The 20,286-nt window shown below is 44.2% G+C and overlaps 1 protein-coding gene across 2 annotated transcripts in view; it reads left to right on the top strand.

Annotated features, from left to right (window-relative positions):
• Nucleotides 1–8,042, top strand: part of LOC137528256 (zinc finger protein 75A-like) — a 29,442-nt gene extending 21,400 nt beyond the window's left edge. For both annotated transcript variants that reach the window (XM_068249539.1, XM_068249538.1), the window contains exons 7-8: nt 6,500–6,610; nt 6,688–8,042. In XM_068249539.1, coding sequence (XP_068105640.1) covers nt 6,500–6,610; nt 6,688–7,346 — 770 coding nt within the window. In that variant the 3' untranslated portion in view covers nt 7,347–8,042. The remainder of the gene's footprint in view (nt 1–6,499; nt 6,611–6,687) is intronic.
• Nucleotides 8,043–20,286: the final 12,244 nt, after the last annotated feature.

Below are 20,286 nucleotides of genomic sequence, written 5' to 3'. Positions count from 1 at the left end.
TAAGTGTTATGGCTGTGCAGCATGCTGACAAAGCTGCACAGCCCTGTATTGTGAAAAATGACCTGGTCACTAGGGGGGGGGTGTAAGCTTGTGGTCCTGAAGTGGTTAAAGCAGCAATATAAACACTTAATACTCCCCTTGATTCACCTTTATGCCAATTATTTATTATACAGACTTTGATGAACAGAGGCGCCAGCAGAATAAAAACAACAATTAAAAGTTTTAAAATATGCTGGGGAGGCAGTGGTGGACTTACCTCCGAAAGCAGACTAGACTACTTGTCTGACATACATAAACACTTTATTAGTACCCCAATAGATGCAACGCGTTTCGCAGGACCAAGCCCGCTTCATCAGGCAATAAAACAGGGGACAAAACAGTAGCTCTCAGGTAGCACATATAGCGCCTCTGTACCAGAGGCGCTATATGTGCTACCTGAGGTACAGAGGCGCTATATGTGCTACCTGAGAGCTACTGTTTTGTCCCCTGTTTTATTGCCTGATGAAGCGGGCTTGGTCCTGCAAAACGCGTTGCATCTATTGGGGTACTAATAAAGTGTTTGTTTATGTCAGACAAGTAGTCTAGTCTGCTTTCGGAGGTAAGTCCACCACTGCCTCCCCAGCATATTTAAAAATTTTAATTGTTGTTTTTATTCTGCTGGCGCCTCTGTTCATCAAAGTCATTATAGTGTCCACCCTTGGTGGAAGGGGGACCCACCCCTACCTTTCTTCTATCTACAGAGAGCGACTTCTTAACCCTGAGTGAGGACAGGTCTAATCTCCTCACCTGCATTCACAGTGGTTGCCTCAGCGGTAACCCTTGTTTGTGAGTATAACCTTCTCACATTACATTATCCACTATTGTCCTGAGCATACTACACCATATTGGGTTCTCGGTGTCTTTTTCCTATTTATTATACAGGATCTTCTCAAAAAATTAGCATATTGTGATAAGTTCATTATTTTTTGTAATTTACTAATAAACATTAGACTTTCATATATTTTAGATTCAAATACACACAACTGAAGTAGTTCAAGCCTTTTATTGTTTTAATATTGATGATTTTGGCATACAGCTCATGAAAACCCAAAATTCCTATCTCAAAAAATTTGCATATTTCATCCGACCAATAAAAGAAAAGCGTTTTTAAAACAAAAAGTCAACCTTCAAATAATTATGTTCAGTTATGCACTCAATACTTGGTCGGGGATCCTTTTGCAGAAATGACTGCTTCAATGTGGCGTGGCATGGAGGCAATCAGCCTGTGGCACTGCTCAGGTGTTATGGAGGCCCAGTATGCTTCGATAGCGGCCTTAAGCTCATCCAGAGTGTTGGGTCTTGCGTCTCTCAACTTTCTCTTCACAATATCCGACAGATTCTCTATAGGGTTCAGGTCAGGAGAGTTGGCAGGCCAATTGAGCACAGTAATACCATGGTCAGTAAACCAATTACCAGTGGTTTTGGCACTGTGAGCAGGTGCCAGGTCGTGCTGAAAAATGAAATCTTCATCTCCATAAAGCTTTTCAGCAGATGGAAGCATGAACGACCAAGTCTGCGACAGAGCCTTGCGGGGGTGGGTTTGGGGGTGAAGGGACCCCCGTTTAGCGGCGCAATAGCGCTCCCCCGCTGCACCGAGGGGATTTGGGGGTGAAGGGACCCCCGTTTAGCGGCGCGATAGCGGCGGTTTAGCAGGGGCACACATGCCCCTGCTAACTATGAGCTCTGAAGCGAGATTTATTCTCGCTTCAGACTCTCTTTAATTAAATCTTTTTTATTATTATTATTTTTTTTTTTTTTTATTTATATAGCGCCAACATATTCTGCAGCGCTTTACAAAGCACAATAAGACGACAAGGGGAACATGGATACAGTGGCGTACCTAGGGCATTTGACACCCGGTGCTGGGTATTATAAGACACCCCCCCCCCCCCCCCCCCCAAAAAAAAAAGTAAAGGGGCAAAAAATGGGTGGCGCTATAGCCACGGCAAAAAATGGGCGTGGCCATGACCGGATGAGGGTAGAGCGAACTGTAATTTGACGTGAACCTGGGTGAGAGTGATATGGAGGCTGCCATATTTATTTCCTTTTAAACAATACTAGTTGCCCTGCTGATCTATTTGGCTGCAGTAGTGAACTGAATCACACCAGAAACAAGCATGCTTGTTCAGGGTCTGTGGTTGGAAGAATTAGAGGCAGAGGACCAGCACGGCAGCCAGGCAACTGGTATTGCTTAAAAGGAGATAAATATGGCAGCCTCAATATTATTCTCACCTCGGGTTCCCTTTAAAAGTGCAACGCAAAGACAGTGGACCCAAGTTTTGGTGACCCTTTCCCCAGAAAATTCACATAATTGTGCAGGTTTTCTCAAGAAAATACACGTCATGTCTGCATATTTGCCCAGAGAATACGTTCAATCATGTCTGCAGATTTGCCCAGAGAATATGTTTAATCATGTCTGCAGGTTTGCCCAGAGAGTACGTTTAATCATGTCGGCAGATTTGCCCAGAAAATACATGCAATCATGTCTGCAGATTTGCCCAGAGAATACGTTCAATCATGTCGGCAGATTTGCCCAGAAAATACATGCAATCATGTCGGCAGATTTGCCCAGAAAATACATGCAATCCTGTCTGCAGATTTGCCCAGAGAATACGTTCAATCATGTCGGCAGATTTGCCCAGAAAATACATGCAATCATGTCGGCAGATTTGCCCAGAAAATACATGCAATCATGTCGGCAGATTTGCCCAGAAAATACATGCAATCATGTCGGCAGATTTGCCCAGAACATAAACGCTACCCCTGGCTGCTAATATAAATAAAAAAAAAAAAACATTTACTCACCTGCAGCAGAGCTCCTGTTCCGGCCTTTGTCCAGTGCGCAGCTCCCACGATCCTCTGCAGCCGGCAACTCCCAAAGTCTCCAGAGCAGGGCTTCGGACATTTTACTATAGCCCTGCTCTGCCGTTGCGGTGAACTGATACGGCATCTATTAGATGCCGAAAGTCAGTTCACGCTGGGGGGTGCACCCCCCCCCCCCCCCCCCCCCCCGTGCCGCCACTGCCACCAGTATAGGTAGCTAGCAGTTGCCCCCAGTATAAGTAGCTAGTTGCCCCCAGTGAAGGTAGTATAGTTGCCCCAATATAGCTAGTATAGTTGCCCCCAGGATAGGCAGCATAGCTGCTGCCCCCAATGTAGGTAGTGTTGCTGCCCCCAGTGTAGCTAGTATAGTGGCCCCTGTACAGCTGCCCTCCAGTATAGCTAGTATAGTGGCCCACAGTTTAGATAGTATAGTTGCCTCCATTGTAGCTGGTATGGTGCCCCCCCCCCCAGTATAGGTAATATAGTGGCCCCCAGTTTAGGTGGAATAGTGGCCCCCAGTTTAGGTGGTATAGTGCTTCCCTCCCCCCCCCCCGCCCCCCGTGTAGCTAGAAGGAGGGGTGACAGCAGGGATAGCGGCGGGGAGGGGGGAAATATCCCCCCCCTCCCTCACCTGGGTCCCCCTCCTTCTGCCTCTCTTCTCCCCCCAAAAATGCGGGCCGGGGGCAGTGGGCAGCGAGCAGGCTGGCGTGGAGAATACTCACGTTACTTCCGCGTATCAGCCTGGAACGCTGCTTCGCCATCACGTGCCTCTTCTGCGCCTCCAATCATTGGAGGCGCAGTAGAGGCACGTGACGGCGACGCAGCGTTCCAGGCTGATACGCGGAAGTAACGTGAGTATTCTCCGCGCCAGCCTGCTCGCTGCCCACTGCCCCCGGCCCGCTGCCCGCATTTTTTGGGGGAGAAGAGAGGCAGAAGGAGGGGACCCAGGTGAGGGGGGGATATTTCCCCCCTCCCCGCCGCTATCCCTGCTGTCACCCCTCCTCCTAGCGCTGCTCTTCCCCTCCTTAGTCAGCTGTAGGGGGGTCGTGGCGACACCCCCCTGGCTGTCTGGCACCCGGTGCGCCACGCCCCCCTGCGCCCTTCGGTAGGAACGCTACTGAAGATACAATTAAAAAATGTACAGCAGAGTCCCAAGCAGCACAAATATTGTGACAAAAAACGTAAACTTTAGGAGTTCTTCAGTGAAATGGTTAAGCGCTCTTCTCTGCCTGCTCGCGTAAAAACGTACCGGGTTATTTAAAAAATGGTTAAAAACAAATCAGTGGTGTATAACCACTCATTGGGTCAAAAAACTTCATCAAGAAATGAAAAACAGCCAGCCCCTTGTTTGACAAACTACCTGATTCCAGGTACAGGGGTATGCAGAGATGAGATGCACTCTGAGCTGAGCCCCTGAGGAGTTGCTAGGGCAACGAAACGTTGGGCGGAGCCACAGAGTGACGTCATAGCGCACGACGCTCGCTGGACGCGGCGGGATTGTCTGTGTGCAGTAGGCTCAGTATCTTTTAGAGCACTAGTCAGTAAGATATTGCGCAGAGGGACGCTAGATGACAGAGGCGTGCGCCTTGTCACAAGCTTAGTGCATCTCATCTCTGCATACCACTGTACCTGGAATCAGGTAGTTTGTCAAACAAGGGGCTGGCTGTTTTTCATTTCTTGATGAAGTTTTTTGACCCAATGAGTGGTTATACACCACTGATTTGTTTTTAACCATTTTTTAAATAAACTGGTACGCTTTTACGCGATGTGGAATTCGTTTTTTGATTACACAGACTGGGAATAGCCGAGAGAGGACTGCCAGAGAGGCTGCGGGGTGGCCAATACCCCGAATGCGAGCATTGGCCTTGGAGGCCTAGAAGTCTGGTGAGTCTTTCCCCGAAGGGGGGGCTTTTTCATTATATGACATATTCGCTGTGTTTAAGAAGGAGCAGGCAGAGAAGAGCGCTTAACCATTTCACTGAAGAACTTTATTTTGATGGTTGCATGCATCTAGGAAGAGCGCTCCCACATGATAACCATTATATGAGCAAGGACATTATACATGTGGTTACTACCTGCCAATGTGTTTTATTTAGAATTTAGCACCTGTAATATGAATGTTTGATGAATGTTTGAGTCATTATATTTTATATATTTTAGAGGTGACCTACTTAACACCTGACTCAGCATATGAGCGCAGTATCAGGGTGCTGTAATTGTTGTAAACTTTAGGAGGATGACCCTGCCCTTGCGAGCTTACAATCTAAAGGGTAGTAGATGACACACTAGGTAAGGGGGAGGAGGATGGATGAAGCAGTGACATTTTGCCTCTGATTACATTGTGAACAGATAAGTAAATAAGGGCTATAGAATGTTATAAGCTTGTCTGAAAAGGTGTGTTTTAAAGTGAACCTCCGGACTAAAAATCTACTCAGCAGCACTGAAAAGGCGTGGTGTTTCTTTAACAGTTTCACAGCATCAGAACTTTGTTTTTCTTACCAAAGCATCATTTTTTGCTGCATTTTTAGCTAAGCTCCACCCATCAAAGAAAAAAGCTCAGGCTTTTTTTCCCTGATGCTGTGCAGAGCATGATGGGATTTCTTATGTTGTTGTTCACGTTGCCTAGCAACTGGGAGAGGTGCTCAGGACACAGGACAGTTGGAACTGTGTTTCATGCTCCCTGTCACCTCCTTTCAACCAAAAAGATAACTGCCATCATGAAATTAAACATTTGCCTGTTCTTTTAAAGCAGGGTGGGTAAGAGATTATATTACCGATCTATTTTAATTAACCTAACTAATGTAACTTAATGACAGTATGTTTAGGCTCGAGTTCCTCTTTAAGAGTGAGTTTGAAGATGTCCAGGTTTGGAGCATGACGTACAGGCTGTGGAAGAGAGTTCCAGATAAGGGATGATGCTTGTGTAAAGTCCTGGATGCGAGCATGAGAGGAGGTGATCAGCTTAGAGGCCAGGGGAATTTCTTGGGAGGAGCGAAGGTTGCGGGAGGGACAATTTCTAAAGATTAGTGAGGAGATGTATGGAGGGGACAACTCATGAAGGGCTTTGTATGTTATGCTGGGGATACACGGTACGTTTCTGTACCGTGTATCGAGCAGCTGATCCGGCCAGCTGATAATATTCAGCTGGTCCGATCACGCTGCTCGAACCCCGCCCGCTCGAACCCCGCCAGCGGACAATGGCAGGGAATCGAGTGGCTGATAAGGAACGCCGGCGGGGACGAGCGGTAATCGATCCGCGCAGACGAGCGGGGACGTGGCTGGGGTCGACCCGGCGGCTAATCGGTCGCCAGATCGACCCTTGTATTCCCAACATTAGAGTCAGGAGTTTGAACTGGATCCTCTGGGTAATGGGTAGCCAGTGGAGAGAACGACACAGTGGGGCTGCATCGGAAGAGCGTGTGGAAAGGTGAATCTTTATGACAATTGCATTTGATTAGGTAAAGCTCCTGTTATCAGTCGCTCGTCTAGTCATTTTTCACATATACACACGCCCAACTATTGTCCAGCAGACCAAATTTGGACGATCGTTGGGGGGGAAAAGTTGCACGTGTGTACGAGCCTTTGGAAATTCATAAGAGTGGCATTTATGCACCCATGTTTCTTATTTATTTTTTAGATTATGGACGGGTAGATAATGATGTGTTGTCAACCCCTGACGAGGATCATCAGTATTTATCATCCAGCCCAGAGTCAGAGGAAGGAGAGATGAATGAATACCCCAGCTCATGTGAGTGCCTGCATGCTGGAGCTCAGTATCTGAAGTGTACGTTTAGTTAGTCGTAACACTTTGGGTTTTCTTTTCAGATAATATTCCCCGAAGCAGTAACCTTGTAGAGGACAACCTCGACAAATGGAATGACCAAGTGACCCTTCAAGAGCCTGTTTGTAGAACGTACAGCCTGTCTCAGTGTTTCAGTAAAAATATAAACGGTGAATTATACCCATCATCCACATGGACAGCAAGAGATGCATCATCCAATGGTTTTTTATTATCTAACTCTGACGGTAGGGCGCTGAACCCCATCACAGCGGTGCAGCAAATAGACAGTCCTTACAGCTGGTTCTTTTTCGATAAGTCCTTCTTGAGCCCGAGCATTGAGCCCAGGCAAGGCAAGTCAGGGGAGCTCAGACCATACAAGTGCTCAGAGTGTGATAAAAGCTTTACTGTCAAATCCAACCTGATCAAACATCACCGGATCCACACAGGGGAACGTCCTTACAAGTGCACTCTCTGCTCCAAAAGTTTCAGCCGGAACTCCCACCTGATCACCCACCAGCGAACGCACACTGGAGAGCGACCTTATAAGTGCAATGAGTGCGACAAAAGCTTTATCCAGAACTCAGTGTTAATCCAACACCAAAGGATCCATACTGGGGAGCGTCCCTTTAAATGTGACGAATGCAATAAGCGCTTCAGCCAGAAGTCCTGCCTCATCCGTCACCAAAGAACTCACAAAAGATAAAGTGCTGGCCAGAGTACACAGTGTGTGCGGAAAACAGGGATTATTTCTACATGAATAAGTGTGTCGACGTCATAGGATGTAGCCGAAACAAAATGGTAGAAGTAAAGCAATAACAAGGGTCTGTTCCCTTTCCACTAGGCCTGAAATCTCCATGAGATATAAAGATAACCAGTCACAAATGAGCATTTACAATAACCAGAATGTTATTCTAACTTTTCTAATGGCGTAGCCTTATTGGTCCAGGATAACTATTGTCCACTGTTAAGGTGGGACCGAACTCTTGTACAGCACACAATGAAAAGTCTTTATCCCACATACAGTTGCTGAAGATATTGCCTTCTTTGTGTTTGTTTAGGCAGAGCAACCTGTCTAATTAGGTCTTATCAGTAACTGTTAACTGGGTGCAGAAGAGCTCTGCCAAGGCAGCTCTCCATATAGGAACCACTGAGGCTTAACTCTTTTTAGTGCCTTCTGCAAAAATGAAAAACCTGAAACCAAGCAAAATTTCAGGTTCTTTTTTTAAGGATTTCCATAAATTGTAATGAAGAGATTTTTTCATAAAGGTTATCATGCTGTGGCTAATTATTTAGAGCAGAGAGGAAGTTCAGAGTTTAAATCCACTCTACATGTAATAGGAACTCCCCAGAAAAGACTAAATTAACCCTATCAAGATGTTTGTTATCTCGAGCTGAAAAGCATGCCTGTTAGCTGCACTGTTCTCAGCTGCACTATGTGGGGGACTTAAAGGGATACTGTAGGAGGGTCGGGGAAAAATGAGTTGAAGTTACCCAGGGCTTCTAATGGTCCCCCACAGACATGCTGTGCCTGCGCAGCCACTCCCCAATGCTCTGGCCCCGCCTCTATTTCACTTCTGGAATTTCAGACTTTAAAGTCTGAAAACCATTGCGCCTGCGTTGCCGTGTCCTCGCTCCCGCTGATGTCACCAGGAGTGTATAGCACAAAACCCAGTATGGTCTGTGCCTGCGCAGTACACTCCTGGTGACATCAGCGGGAGCGAGGACACGGAAACGCAGGCGCAGTGATTTTCAGACTTCAAAGTCTGAAATTCCAGGAGTGAACCGAAGGCGGGGCCGGAGCATCGGTGAGTGGCTGCGCGGGCACAGGATGCCTGCGGGGGACCATTAGAAGCCCCGGGTAACTTCAACTCCTTTTCCCCCGACCCCCCTACAGTATCCCTTTTAACTCTCTAACTCCAATCAGTGGTAAAAAAACAAAAGTGGTATACGATATGGGTGAACAGTTATCCATCACTAATAAGGGTGCATACAAAACACTGAAGAGAGCAGTCTGGTTATTACAAATACCCATTCATGACTGGTTATTGTTTAGCTGCATGTGAAGGCCCCATTCTCACGTGTGGCTTTGTCTCTGGTTTGTACGCATTCTTCAATACATACAAACTGAAAAACATATTTTGTCAGTACACCAGCTATATGTGGCACCTCTGATGGGTTTCTAAAAACCATACTTTTTTTTTTCCCGATCTGTAAGACATATGCAGAAAAAGACCTGATGAAGCAGAACTTCAGGTAAATACAATGCTGAATTGCATTTAGGAATATCCTGTTTTATGTGTCAGTATATTTCCCAGATTATTTTTGTTTCACACTCACATCTATTGCACTACGTAGCCAATAGGATGATGCCAGTATTTCCTTGGGATACGTTCTCTGCCTCCTCAGTGCTCACTGAAAAAGTATTCTCAGTACTGTGATTCAATTACATTTTTTTCTCTTAGTATTCCCCTATTTGCCTGAAAGGCCCGTACACATGCTAGATGGATGTCGCCCCAATGGGGCTGGGTCAAGGCTGTACAGACATGTAGTTATCCTGCAGGCGCAAACGTGGCTTCAGGTGGAGCGAGTGGGGAGAAGAAAGCTATGGACCATGGCTAGTTGGAATTGATCCACTTGGCGGGTCATTGACCGGGCATTGGTCAGGAGCTGATGTACGTATTGTTTGCCGCCTCAGCTCACTTTAATCTAGCATGTGTATGGGCCTTTAGACTAGCAGCACCATGTAATGCACTAGAACCGGATTGGCTTACAGTGTTGTACCTTACAGTCTAAGGCTTGCCTCGCATGTAAGATGAAGCAGTACTGCATCTGTGTTGTATAGATGGGCTGTACCACTCCAGTCATGCATTGTGTTCCATTGTAGGGTCCACTGCAATTCTGAAGCGTCATTCATTGGGTGAATGGCACCGCTTTCCACTGTCTGAAAAAAATCTTACTTGATGGGATTGTCTGTTGTGAAACAGCAAAGTGATAGAGGGAATACCTTTTTTTTTTTAGAGGCCAGATGATGCTCATCAGTGTGCAACCCATCTTGCTTCCCCCTCCTCTCAGGATTCATCTGGTGGGTGGAACAATCAGGCGTGACTATGTAACGAAGAAGGACAAATAGTTGATGCCAGACTACATTTCCCAGACTCTGCACTGCAGTAGAAACCATGTTTTGTCCAGAGCAGTTGGGTGAAGTGGTTGGTGAGCAGTTGTAGGACCTCCAGCTTGTTAACAGGAAGTAAGCTAAATACAACACTAATGAAAAAACTGACATAAAAGATGCGATATTCATGTATGTGTGTGAATGGGCCCTGTACAATACACTTAGTACAACCATGGGGCAGGATATCTTAAAGGTCTACGATATCATTTCTAATTTTTTTTTTTTTATTATTTATTATTATCATTCTAGCACTCTAGAATAGCTATAATTTCAAGATGTTCTTACCATTTTAAGTGCAGCTTTGCCTCCTAAAAACAGAATGACCTACACCTCACTTCCATCTCCTATTCATAAAATAATTGGTTTATTCCTCAATTAGAGACCCTCCTGGAGTCATGGAAAGTATACATTTTATAATCACAGGCTAGTTATGCTGGTTTGTAGAAGAGAACTAGCCTGAAACCCTGCAAGCCAATCATGCTTAAGCAGAAATCTTATTTTGCCTTCAATCCCATAGGCCAGTCGAGCTGGCTGAGATCTTGCTTGAAATGCCATAGGCCAGTTGTGATGGAATTCAGTGTTCTCCCCAGAATTTTTTTCCAGCCGTGTGGCATGAAATAGTAGCCAGGTGGCATGAAAAAGTAGCTGGGTGGGGTGAGATGAGAGAATGCAGGCCTGGAGCTTCTGAGAGCAACTATGCTTACAGCTAAGGAGGAGGTGAGCCGATGACAGCCGGGTGCTAAAAGAGCCTGGGGAGAACACTGGAATTCCATAGGCCAGTTGTGATGGCTGGTATCTTATCCGGAACCTCAGAGTCCAATTGTAATGGCTGAGATCCTGCCTGGAACCCGACTTGCCAGTTGTGATGGCTGAGAGCTTTCATGGAATGCCATAGGCCAGTTTTGATAGTTGAAATCTTGCCTGAAACTCCATGGGCCAATCATGTTGGTTAAGATCTTGCCAGTTGTGTTGGTTTAAATCAGAAATGTTACCTTGCTTGGACCTGATACATCATTTGTGAGCGTTATTGTAGTAACTTTGGCTGGAAACCCATGGCTGTGCACATATGGTAGTATTATCCAGTAGCATCCTGGCTACTAACAAGTGATGTGTCAAAAGCCAAGTTCAGGCACTAATGGTCCAAGTGCTTTATGGGCACCCTGAAGCAGAAATGATTCATCTGTGTATAATTTCCTTGATTAGTTGATGCCAGTATTTTAATTTCTAAGGTACCTGGTTAGGAGCTGCACTGCCAGCCATTTCCTGCACACAGATACTGCGGGCAGTGATCTTAGTTATTGCCTGTGTGTGTATGTGTAGAAAAGAAAATGGGTATGTTGGGCAAAGCAACAGCAGTAATAGGCAGTCCCGCTGACTACGCCTTCGTTCAACCTTTCAGCTGAGCTGTGTGATCATATTTTGAAGCTGGTTTAAAAAGAGGTTTTCCCGCTAAAAACCCTGAGTCGCCAGGTGGTGTATTTCAAGGTAGACTGGTCAATTTTCAAGCTGCATAAATTTGCATACAATATTTGCATAACTGCATCAACTCAGATAATTTGCATCTCCTTAACCAGGTGCTAAGTGGTACCCTCTGTGATAGAAAATCATTCCAGAAATCCTGGGATCCTCTCGAGTCTCCTGCAGAGATTTTCTGATGCTATAGACTATCTATACTGCAGATGTTCTGACTTCTGCAAAATTCATATCCTATATTGATATATATATATATATATATATATATATATATATATATATATATATATATATATATATATATATATATATATATATATATATATATATATATATATATATATATATATATATATATATATCTATATCTATATCTATATCTATATCTATATCTATATCTATATCTATATCTATATATATATATATATATATATATATATATATATATCTATATATATATATATATATATCTATATATATATATCTATATATATATATATATATATCTATATATATATATATATATATCTATATCTATATATATATATCTATATATCTCTATCTATATATATATCTCTATCTATCTATCTATCTATCTATCTATCTCTGGCCATACGCAATACAGTCTTCTTTGTACAAACTTGCCACTTTCATGTAGTACCACGGCTTACTTCAAGTACCGGTTGAATGCATTTTGTTTGCTGTTATACTACACAGATGTGGTAAAATAGTATGGAGTGAATATGGTCACCTTAAGCTATATTTGGCATTGGGGGATATTTTAGAGCAAACGTAACAAAAAGTGCCCCTGAGGGGTACTTGCCTCAGGAGGGATGAGCCTCTGGATCCTGAAGAGGCTTCCCCTTTCCTCCTGAGTAGAGGGAATCCAGCGCTGGGACCCCCCAGGATCTCCTTGATGGTCAATTGTCGGCATGCGCAGTAGCAGCTCTCCGCACAGGCTTTGGTGGAAATGGCCGAGCCCCATTCTGTTCGCATCACTGCCACTCTGTGTCCGGGGGAGCCAGCGCTTGATCCAAATGGCTGAACAGGATAGGAGGACGCCTTATTAGGGTCCAGAGGCTTCCCCCGAGGCGATTTTTTTTTTTTTTTTTTTAATTATTATTACAGGTTTACTTTAAGCCAGGTCTACAGGCTCCTAGAGCCCCGGAATATAATATTTACAATATACGCTATACGTTAATTGGATCGCCTACAATGAATATTATGTTTTAGGGAGGCAGTGGTATTTCGTTGGACTGTTCTTGGTCACTTTAATCAAGCTGAAATACTATTAGAGGAGCAAAGTATGAAAACCGTTTTCAGTAAAAATCGATAAGGACTAGAAGTACAGCATTACTGTTTGTTGTCGTTCTCACTAAGTGTTTACACGGACGCTGCTGCCTATCAGTTGTGGGCAGTGATAGGAATGAACAATAGCATGGAAGTTGTGCTACATTTTGTGTTCTCCTTTTTGTATATGTTGCCCAAAGGGTGATACTTGAAAATGCGTTGCTTTATAATTGTACATCTCAAACCTTTTATGCATTTAAGCACTAAAATCGTATTGTTTTTTTGTTTAATACTTGGTGGCAGAAACCAAGCGAACACTATGGCCCTTTTTTACTGCACAGCTGAATCGCTAGGGTTGCTACTTTTATCATAGAAATCATGATAAGTATTTTCCACTATAGTGGTTCGATTTGCAAATCGCAATGGCTTTCTGGAGCGATATTCAAGAGTAATAATGCAAATGAAAAATCGCAATCACTGGTGTTGGTGATTTGTGATTGCGATTGCTAGTGGAAAAGGGCCCTAAATGCTGTATTTTCATCCTCGCAGATAATGTCTGCTCTTGTCCAAACCTTTCTATGGTTTCTCTGCATATGAAGCTAATGCGAGGCATGGTAGCAGGAACTCCCTTCTCATTTCAGCTTCTGCAGGTTGCTCATGTGCTTTGTGCTCCCTTTACATTTGTTGGGCATGTTTTCTTTTGTGCTACTGTTGTGGCCGTCTCCTTTGTCCATTTTACCAAACTCCAGGCTGGTCTGGAACATCTCATTTTTTTTACCGAATGCTCTAATCTATGTGAATTGACCTAAATTGAGGTATTCACCACCCTCATCTCCCCGGTTATCGTCCGATACGAAGACACCCCCCCACCTAGTCCTCCGCCTCCTCTCTTCCCAAGTTGTACTTTTTTTTTTTTTTTTTCTTGTGTCTCAGTCAGTGGATAGTAAACATTTCACAGGTTTTGGAGTAGTCTATGTCCTTATGGGAGATTCCTAGGGTTTTTTTTTTTCTTCAAAAGCACTTACTGAACAGCAGATGCTCAGTCCAACAGCCAGAATGGACAAGGGTCCTCGTGTGTAATTTTACCATTCGTGTTTCCTGCTGGATCCCCTATTTCTGTCAAATGAGTGGACGTGACCAAGTTACCCTGAGTAGGCAGCTTCCGTTGGTCTATGAGGTTTCTTGCTGGGTCCCCTCAACTAGACGAGCACCAAAAAAGGACATTCTGAGTATCCCCCATGAGAAGATGGGACTGTCCACTGTCTTTTATTCGTATGTTTACATTTAAAATTTAAACCATTTTATTTTTATGATAGTGGTCCTTTAAGTCAGATTCTTTGTAGGTATAAACTTTCAAATACTTACATTTTAAAATGGCAAACCAGATGTGTTTTTTCTTAGTTTTTTTTGTTTGTTTTTTTTTGTTTTTCGTTCATATACGTCGGTAATAAGGATGTAGATTCACAAAGACAATACAAATTATGCAGTTCTTTAGATCGCTATCATATAAGACGTAGGTACTATTACAGTTTTATTGCTGTACTCCAGCCAAACTTTGTATCTCTAATTTTAATAGGAAACTTAAGAACATTTGTAAGTATTTTAGTATTACTATGTACACTGTATAGTGTAATAGAGCTGTTACTATCCGATATGTGTCATGATGAGATAAACATGTGTATGTACAGTACAAACTTTTTTTTTTTGTTTTATTTTGCTTATCGAAAGAGTTAATTTCTAGGCATGGAAGTGACAGCTTCTGTCTTGTTGGTACCTTTCTGGGAATATAGTAAGCATCACTGATAAGCAAATTAAAGCCATAAAAGTTTTCCTGGCAGAATACAACTTCTGAAGCAGGGAGAGATAAAATACATGAACTATTGACCTTTTTCTAATGCTGGGCATACATGGCCCAGATTCCTCTTATCAATCGAGCCGCTGATGGCTCGATTGATAATATCCGACAGGTCCGATAACCTGCCGGATAGATTCCCGAGCGCACGTGTATGCCCAGCATTACTCTGGGACACTTATAGGCTTTCACTGATTAGAGACCGTAAAACATTCAACCTACTACGTGAATGCTTAAATATAAAAGAAAACCATGGGATACTTAAAAAAAAAAATTAAAAATGAAAAGTTATTTTTAGGAGTAGGAGGATAAGTATATTGTTTATTTCTTTAGTTTATTTTCACCTCCGGTTCACTTTAAAGCACTCAGGCTAGATTCACAGTGGGACGTTGCGGTTTGATGCCACGTTAAAGTCGCACCGCAAACTTACAACGCAACGCGCCCAAAAAGTGGCAACGCAGCGTTACCGTCGCATACAGCAGATACAGTAAAAAATACAGGCAATGAAAAGTATGCTTCCAAGTCATTACTGAGCATGTGCAAACAGTCCAACGCAGCTAATAACGTGTATAACGCACTGCATGCAGTACTTTTACTTAACGTGCAGCGTTAGACACCAACGCAACGTGTGCACTGTGAACGGCGCATTGATTTTTCATTGCAGTGAGTTATTCTGCGTTAAATGCTGTTTTAACGCGCGACTTTAACATCCCACTGTGAACTTAGCCTCGAAGTAAGTCCTTGTATGCAGTCCAATGCATCCTTATAAGTTAGTAATGCTTTTTCATCCTAGGAAATACATTTTCTTGTTACTTTATTTTTTACTCCACGTTGTTGCTTTTTGTATATTTGTAATGTTTGGTAAGCGGTTTTAAGGATTTTTGTTTTCAGTATACTCCACATGTATTATTACAATGTGAAGACATACATTTTCTATTATGTTTTGCTATTGTTCTAGACAAATGCTGAGTTCTTATACTTGCAGGCTGTCCTCCTGCCAGAGGGTAGATTACTTAGATAACAAGTGAAACAAAGCATCTCTATGCGGATAATAGGTGATTACTGTTACTTGGACTTGAAGCGGTGAGAACAAAACCTGAGCCCTGATTGGTTGTCAGCTGCTTCAGTCACCAGCAGGCCTGAAGTGTTAGAATGTGCTTACAGCCACTTGCAGCTTTTTACGTGTTTAAAAATATTCCATAGGTCAATGTATGTTGCAGTCAGGTTGAGGATTAACTGCACTCAATTTCTGTCAATATTCTAAACCATCGGCATTGGCAGGACAGTTAAAGCAGACATGAAGCGAAAAAAACCCTGATGATATAATGAATTCTACGGGTAGTACAGGTAATGAATAGAACATTAGTAGCAAAGAAAAGAGTCTCTTAGGCCTGGTGCACACCAGAGGAGTTTTTCTGAGCGTTTTGAGTTTTTAAATCTGCTGCTAATGTTATCCTATGTGTCTGTGCACACTGGAGCAATGAGGTTTTGTAAAAATAACCCCATAGCATTACATTGGGAAGAGCTTTTAGAGGTTTCAAAAGCTCTTCCCAATGTAATGCTATGTTGTTTTTTTTTACAAAACCTCATTGCTCCAGTGTGCACAGACACATAGGATAACATTAGCAGCAGATTTAAAAACTCAAAACGCTCAGAAAAACTCCTCTGGTGTGTTCCAGGCCATATTTTTATTTTCAGTTATATAGCTTTCTTTATAACATTCCATCATTCCGTCATTTGCAGTTCACAAATTACACTCTGTATTTTAAGCTATAAAACAGAGCAGAGCTAATAATCCTTTGAACTTTCCCGTGGTGAAACCTTATCTCAAACTGTCTCTCACTATTTCTTGGCTGTTTAAGTGCTTCAGAAAACAGGTCTGTGTTTGACCCACGTTGGGTCAAAAAGTTTAGAGAAGCTATTTTGCATAGATCTCTGAAGTTTTTAAAGTAAACCAAAGACTTCGTAAATGAAATATTTGATACTTACCCGGGGCTTCCCCCCCCCCCGCCCCATAAACACGTATGAGTTCCATGCCATCCTCCCTTGGTCTTCGGTTCAGCTGTGATCAGCCCCGGTAACTGGCTCAGTCGCATCAGTCTGGGCCTACTGCGCATGAGTGGGAGGTCTGCGCATGTGCATAAGATCCAGCCTGGCCCAACTGAACCTGTTACTAGGGCTGAATGGCAGACTGTGGAAGGACGACGTGGGACTCATGTTTATGGGGCGGGAGAAAGCCCCGGGTGAGTATCAATTCTTTCATTTACACAGTCTCTGGTACACTTACATTCTTCCTGTACTGGAAAACAATAGGAGACCCTTTTCTTTGCTACTAATTTTCTCTTTCTTAGCTGTACTACACATACAATTCATTCTCATAAGTGAATTTTCACTTCAGATTTGCTTGCACTACTTTAGGACCGAGCTGATTTAAATCTACGCCCTGTTTTGGTGGTTACCCGGCTGGCAGGGCGTAGATTTCAATCAGCTGCCGCTGCGTGTTTCTGTACCTCCCGCCGATCTCGCTGCTTATTCCCCGCCGTCTCTCGCCGCAGCTCACTGGCTCTGCCTGTCTCTACGATGGCAGAGCCCTGTGAGCGGGTCAAGAGCCGATTTCATTGGCTCCTCGCCCTGTCTTTCAATGCAAGCAACTCTCATTGGCTTACATTGAAAGACAGGGTCAGGAGCCAATGAAAGCAGCTCAAGGGGGCAGAGACCACTGGTACTTAAGTGGTTAAGGTTGCATCAAGTTTTGTTTATTTCTCTAGCACTTCATGTGTCCTGTTCAGAGGCCTCTTCCCATGAAAGCCATGGCTGTCCTGCTGGATTCCCAGGTGCTAGTGCTGGCTACAAATGTATAGATTGCAATATTCCTAACCTAGGGTTTAAACAAAACACAAAACAATTGCTTGAAAGTGTTTAAATAATCCCTTATATTCAGTTAGATTTAACTGAATATAATTCAATACTATAGTATTCTATAATTTAGAACCTTACCGTAATTGCATATGGGCCTAAGACTTCTTTTGCAGATGTCTTTCAGGAAATGCAAGCTGTTATTCTGTTAATCTAGTCCTCTATCTAAAATACATTTTCTTGATCAGGAACGTGTTTCGTATGGTTAATTCAGAGGATCCCTATAACAGCCCAGTCACTAGCATCTGTCCTTAGGGAGCTGGCAATGGCAGATTCCATGGCTTTCTCATGACAGGTTGACTTTAATGAAAATTGCTTATTTCTGCTTGTCTCTTACCAAGCTGAGTATCAGAATCCTAGCTAATTCTTTTTTTTGTGTTTTGCATTTAAATGGACAGTATATGTAAACGTTGTACATATTTTTCTTGCATTTTTTCTTGCTTTTATTCAGTGTTCACATTTTTGGAAAAGTAAAAGTATTATAATTGTACATGTTCGCGGGCCGAATATAGCTCAGAAAGGTCATCCACATGACTGTGTTCAGGAACTCAGCCTAGCGTTCCTAGCCAGTCTGCAGCTGGGACCTGTAGTGGTTTTGCAGGCAGGTGCTGGTTCTTTAATGGCGTTTCCATATCTGGTATATGGCGTGTAATGGTGGGGAATCCAGAAATACAGATGGTGCTTGTTTTATGGCTCATTGCATAGGAAGTTAGTTGCATTAATTGACTCTGATGTGTCTGTATTAAAGAGACACTGGTGTTAGGCACTGAAGCGAAAAAAAAATTATGATGATTTCTATGTCTAGTACAGCTAGAAATAAAACATTATGAGCAGAGACATAAGTCCTAACTGTTTCCAGTACAGGAAGAGTTAAGAAACTCCAGTTGATATTTCTATGCAAAAAAAAGCCATCAAAGAGTCTGAAGCCAGATTAAAAATGTCTTTTAAAGCATATATTCAGCAGGGGCATGTTTGCCCCTGCTAAAACGCCACTATCCCACGGCATAATGAGGGGTCTTTACCCCCAAATCCCCCCTGCAAAATCAACGACCAACTTGGTAGCGGATTTTGCTGCTTGTGCGTTTCCGTGTGAGGCAGGGCTATGAGCTGCAGCCCTGCCTCACACGCGTCTTGTCAGCAGCGGATCTCTGCCTCTCCCCCGCCCCTCTCAGCGAAGGCAGACTGAGGGGCGGGGGAGAGGCGGAGATCCGCCGCTGATAGACGCGTGTGAGGCAGGGCTGCAGCTCATAGCCCTGCCTCACGGAAGCGCTCCCCAGGGTAGCAGGGGGGATTTGGGGGTAAAGACCCCTCGTTTTGCCGCGGGATAGCGGCGGTTTAGCAGGGGGCAAACATGCCACTGCTGAATATAAGCTAAAAAGCCATTTTTATTCTGACTTCACTGTAGGGGGCTCGGGGGAAAATGGGTTGAAGTTACCCGGGGCTTCTAATGGTCCCCCACAGACATCCTGTGCCCACGCAGCCACTCACCGATACTCTGGCCCCGCCTCCGCTTTACTTCTGGAATTTCAGACTTTAAAGTCTGAAAACCACTGCGCCTGCGTTGCAGTGTCCTCGCTCCCGCTGATGTCACCAGGAGCGTACTGCGCAGGCCCAGTATGGTCTGTCCCTGTGCCGTGCGCTCCTGGTGACATCAGGGGAAGCGAGGACAGGGCAACGCAGTCGCAGTGGTTTTCAGACTTTAAAGAGGAACTCCAGTGAAAATAATGTAATAAGTAATCTTTCCTCTCCCAGATTCACATTCTGACATGTATTACATGGTGACATTGTTACTGTGGGCAGGTTATGTAGATGTTTCTAGCTGTTCTGGCTGTTACAGACAGCTGTAAACAGCCATTTCCTGTCTGTGAACATTGTTACATTGTGGCAGTTTGCCCAGAGTACCGCGGCACTCAGAGCTTCTTGTGGGAGGGGTTTCACCACAATATCAGTCATACAGCGCCCCCTGATGGTCTGTTTGTAAAATGCAATAGATTTGTCATGTAAAAGGGGGTATCAGCTACTGATTGGGATAAAGTTAAATTCTTGGTCGGAGTTTCTCTTTAAAGTCTGAAATTCCAGAAGTGAACTGGGGGCGGGGTCAGAGCATTGGGGAATTGGTATCTGCGGGGGACCATTAGAAGCCCCGGGTAAGTTCAACTCATTTTCCCCCAACCCCCCTACAGTATCCCTTTAAGCTCCACAACTTTCAAAGTCACAGAGAGGTCTGTCTTCTGAAGTTTATTATCTCAACTGTCAGTCAAGGATTTTCTTTTTCTCTGCCAGGGGACAGGTCAATAGTTCACAAGGCTGCTCTGTAAAAACATTTAGAATGCTGAGTAGTGTGGAAACTGCAATTATTAAAGAGAACCCGAGGTGGCTTTGTATAACGTTAGTGGGGCACAGAGGCTGGTTGGGCACACTAACACCAGCCTCTGTTGCCCCATTGTGTGTGTCAAAGACCCCCCTGCTCGCCGCTATCCTCCCCGCAGTGCTGGCGACACGCAGCGCGTCGCCAGCACAATGTTTACCCTAGCGCTGTCTGTCAGCGCCGCTCCCCCGCCTCCTCCGCATCGCCGCTACCCGCCCTCGTCCCTTCCCTCCAATCAGCGTGAGGGAAGGGACGAGGGCGGGTAGCGGCGATGTGGAGGAGGCGGCGGAGCGGCGCTGACAGACAGCGCTAGGGTAAACATTGTGCTGGCGACACGCTGCGTGTCGCCAGCATTGCGGGGGTATAGCGGCGAGCAGGGGGGTCTTTGACACACACGATGGGGCAACAGAGGCTGGTGTTAGTGTGCCCAACCAGCCTCTGTGCCCCACTAACGTTATACAAAGCCACCTCGGGTTCTCTTTAAAGAAGGTTGCAATGTTATAAAATAAAAAAACACTATATAACAGAAAATAGAAATGAGAATATTTTCTACCAATTCATTATATCATTTT

The sequence above is a fragment of the Hyperolius riggenbachi genome, chromosome 8, assembly GCF_040937935.1.
Source record: "Hyperolius riggenbachi isolate aHypRig1 chromosome 8, aHypRig1.pri, whole genome shotgun sequence".
NCBI lineage: Eukaryota > Metazoa > Chordata > Amphibia > Anura > Hyperoliidae > Hyperolius > Hyperolius riggenbachi.
Note: the sequence above shows the minus strand (reverse complement) of the source record. Positions and strands in the feature narration are given on the sequence as shown.